General features: G+C 34.1%; 1 protein-coding gene across 1 annotated transcript in view; it reads left to right on the top strand.

The window, feature by feature from the left end:
- Positions 1-4,470, top strand: part of TMEFF2 (transmembrane protein with EGF-like and two follistatin-like domains 2) — a 346,060-nt gene that overhangs the window by 9,036 nt on the left and 332,554 nt on the right. Inside the window, exon 3 of the mRNA XM_012647925.1 lies at positions 1,094-1,223. Coding sequence (XP_012503379.1) covers positions 1,094-1,223 — 130 coding nt within the window. The remainder of the gene's footprint in view (positions 1-1,093; positions 1,224-4,470) is intronic.

The following is a 4,470-nucleotide window of genomic DNA, read 5'->3' as shown; positions in this document are numbered from 1 at the left end:
TATGTTTAAACTTTCCCAGTCATCTCACTAGATCACTGCTTTATTTTGTATGTGTTATGAATTTACATCATATAAAAAATCCAAATATTTTAGTTAAAAGTAGAACACAGAAAGGTATTTTCACATGTATCTATACATATTATTTTACTTCTGGCATAGGTGAGCATTTATAAATAATCATCTTGATCATTATATTCATTATAATTAAACAATAAAGTGCATCAGTAGTAGTAATCATGAGATAATCACATCCCTGGTGTAATTAGCAGGTATAGGACAAAGCCAAGTATTTCTAATGCCTTAGAGTGTGATTATATTATGATGACTATACCCCATAGGGTGCCTAATTTCCATTGTGAAATGTGTACTTTTTTTGTAATGAGGTTGTTTTAAGAATGAACTTTTCTCTTTATGAAATATATATTAATAGTCCTATTTTGGAATACTCAGTAAAGTTTACATATATTTCAGTAGTTGTTGAATTTTTTCCATGTCCCATAGTCTTGTTTCTCCCTAAACTATATCTACATCAATATCTAATAATCTAAAGATATATTATAATAATTAGTAAACAATGTCTTATCTGAATATTTAGAAATTTGTAAAGATTAAAATTTAATAGAGAAAAGGCAACGAAGGAGTAACTAGATTCTTTGGTATTTCAGCTGCATACTATGTATGCTCAAAATGCAGTTAGACATTACCTGTTTTTGAATAGCTTGAACATTATTATGTGTTTTGATTTTTCCATTAAGTCAGATGTGCTATATATCAGAAAAATAATATTAAATAGTATTGATACATTTGTTGCTATGTCTCTTTTGTGCTACCTGTCCATTCCCTTTGTTGGAATTGCCTGATCGATTTAGATGCTTGTTTTTTCCCTTCATCTAAATCAAATGACTGGTTAGCTGACTTCAAATTGCCTTTGTGTATCTTTGAGTGATGCCCTTACAAAGTCAAACACTTATGGGATATAATGAGGATCACTGAAAATGCAGACAAGTGGTTTCTTTTGTAAGTGTCTGTTCAGCATGTCAGAGGGATGCAAACACCAGTACTAACCATAGGCATTCATCTGTGCGTTTCCCAGTGCAACAATGACTATGTGCCTGTGTGTGGCTCCAATGGGGAGAGCTACCAGAATGAGTGTTACCTGCGGCAGGCTGCATGCAAACAGCAGAGTGAGATACTCGTGGTGTCAGAAGGATCATGTGCCACAGGTACGTATGTGATTGATGTTCCTTGGAACCTTCTGTATGGATTCTGAATTCAGAATCCATACTTTTCATTTCCTGTTATCTCCCAATAAATTATTCAGACTATATATTGACAAAACAAACCTCTAATTCTTTTGTATAAAGCATGCATTTTCTTATTCTTTATATTTTTATATTTCAAATCACTTCTGGAAGAAAGAGGAAATCTACAATCAGGACACTGGTAAATTTAAATACGTATGTTATTTAATGAAGTGCAGTGAGTTGAATAAAAGTCAAACATAATTAGGAATCTAGATTGACCACCCAGGTGCCAAATAAATAGAAACCTATCTATGCATGGACAAAGTTTGTTTGTTTGTTTTGAACAATAGCATTATCTGCTGGACGGCAGCTTTGCTGGTCTACACAATGCTGTTATTACCATTTAGTAGATTACACGGAAGAAGGCATTGGTGATGGAAATAATTTCTATTGACATGTCTCTTTTCTGACACAGTTAACCTGGGATTCTACAAAGCATTTTAGTTATATTGTACCAAGAATGCTATAAAGAAAGTGAGAAGGAAGAGTGGCTTCATATGCTCTTTTGCTTTTCATGTTTCCCTTTTGTGTACAACGGCTTTTAGAGCTTAACAGCATTACAGGCAGGAAAAAAAAAAAAAAAACAGGAAATAAAGCCTAGCTTGAGTTTTCAGGTTAGGCTCAAGATATCAAACCTAAGAATCTTTAGTGTTCAATGATAGTTGTACTTAATGGCAAAATAGCATCTTTCTGAAAAGTCATAATTTATGAGAATTTGGATGACATAAGCAGGAAAAATAATAATGATATCAAATATAAACTTCCTCCAGAAATGGAAATAGAGAGTATTTTCATGAAAAGTCTATTTTATTCAAAATCCCTTTTCAATAACAGGTATTTCTATTCCAGAGTATTATATTAAAAGTTATTTAGGCATCTACCCAAAAGAGCACAAAACATTCTACGATAAAGACATCTGCACCCGAATGTTTATGGCAGCACAATTCACTATTGCAAGGATGTGGAAACAACACAAGTGCCCGTCGATTCATGAGTGGATTATTAAAATTAGTATATGTATACAATGGAATATTACTCAATTATAAGAAATGATGGTGATCTAGCACCTCTTATATTTTCCTGGATAGAGCTTGAGCCCATCCTCCAAAGTGAGGTATCACAAGAACTGAAGAATAGGCTCCACATGTACTCACCATCAAATTGGTACTAACTGATCAACACTATGGTGCTCAGACGGTAGTAATATTCTCCAGGGATTAGGGGGTTGGGGGTAGTAAACTCACAAGGAATGGATGCGGTGAGCATTGTAGAGGGGAAGGGCATGCCTCTACCCCTCTCTTTGGTGAGGCAAAGACATAAAATGTAACCAAAATGCTTGTACCCTCATAATACCCTGAAATTAAAAAAAAAATAAAATAAAAAAGTTATGTGTTCAGTGGTTGGGGTAGGGTGGAAAATGAGCAAAGAGAAAAGTCTCATATTCTTTAAAAGATTATCTTAAGCTTATTGATTGTTAGTAATTGATAATATTCCAAGTGGTACTGGTGACTAACAAAGTTTCTAAGAATTAGCAGAAGAGAATGGTATCACTTCTCATGTGCAATGATGTTTGTTTTGGTCTTGATTTTTAAGTAGTTTTTTCTCCTAAATGATTCTTTGCCTGAGATATGAATATCCTTCCTGGAAGGGTGGTCAGAAGGCCAGCTGGACAGGTGCTCCACTTGCTTCTTATTTGCTAGAGCGAACAGGTCATTGCTGCTTGATCTGTGAGTGAGAAGTAATGAATAAAAGTGACAGCAACATGTGAAACTCATTGGGCAGACTTCCTCAGTAGGGAAGGAGGAAGAGCAGCATGCTACTCTCATAGTAAGGTTGAGGGAACTAGGAAGAAAGACAAGGAACAGACTAATTATGAAAACTCAATCATCCATTCCTAAAAATGTAAAATGGCACTTTAGGACAAATTTAATAGAAAAAAAATGGTTTCTCAAAAACTAGGAAAGATGCAGGCAAACACCACAGAGTATTAAGGAAAAGATTTGCTTATTCAAAATCATAGAGGATATCTGTCCTCTGACAACAGCCAAACGAGGATCAGTAGACAATAGTCATAAATAACAGACCAGAAGTTACAGTTATGGCTAAGAATGTTTGATAGCAAAATCTCTTTTTCTTACTTGCCAACCCTCAAGTTCTCGTCAGCACATATAATCACATTCTCCTGATTCATTCGAATCTTTCCATTCTAGTCCCTGGCGTGCTGGTTATACTATGAAAATAAACACTTAGCCAAGTAGAAAATTTAATCACAATTGAGTAATCCGTCCTTAGCTCATTCACATACTTAGATTTCTACAGGATTTAATTAGTAAGCCAGTCTTTCTGAATGCATCTTCCATTGACTTATAAATCTAAAAGGTTTTTGATCTGAATAATGATGAAGGAACAAAGTAATTTTGATTAACCAGGTCTGACTCTAAATAAATTGGGGTTCAGCCTTTTGATCTAAAAGGGATTCTCATGCTACTCTTTGTAGATTTTCCATTTTTTTTTAATGCTGTTTGACACTGAATGGAAGTGGCAAGTTGTGAGCTCTGGGAATAAAAGCCAGTAGAAGATATAACTTTATAGTTAATATATGTCATTGAACTTACAAATATTTTTTTGTCCAGAAAATAGTTTTGTATTGGGCAGTCTGCTCAATGGTCTTACTATCAATTTAACTTTTTGCCTTGTAAGAAACGCATTGACTAGGAGCCCAGAATCAGGTCCAATAGCATGACTTCTTTTCTTAGATGTTTCTGTCTCACTAATAAGACTTTAGTAGGCTACTTATCTCTAGTTTGCCAAGATGATTCATCTTATAATAGGGAAAACATTAAAGCTTTCCATCACTATTTCATAATGATGCCATGGGCTTAAGTGACCATTTTTCTAATCTATTCCTCCTTTCTTCCCTAGCTATTTAATTTGGGTCAAATCAAATGCTAATTGTCTTAAGGACTGTGCCCTTTGAATTTTTAGAAACATATATGGGAAATACAATCCAAAATACTACTGCTGTTTTTTTTCTGGTTTTCCCCAACCTATGTATTTAATAGAAAACTATAAAGGAATAGGCAAGATGTTTGCTCTAAATTTTAATTATTATATTCCAGACAATGCTTAAACATTTAAAGTATGCTATTGTGCAGTAAGCCTCAAA

This window comes from Propithecus coquereli, unplaced genomic scaffold (genome assembly GCF_000956105.1).
Source record: "Propithecus coquereli isolate 6110/MARCELLA unplaced genomic scaffold, Pcoq_1.0 Scaffold279, whole genome shotgun sequence".
Taxonomy (NCBI): Eukaryota; Metazoa; Chordata; class Mammalia; order Primates; family Indriidae; genus Propithecus; species Propithecus coquereli.
The sequence above is the reverse complement of the archived record's forward strand: the minus strand, read 5'-3'. Positions and strand labels throughout refer to the sequence as shown.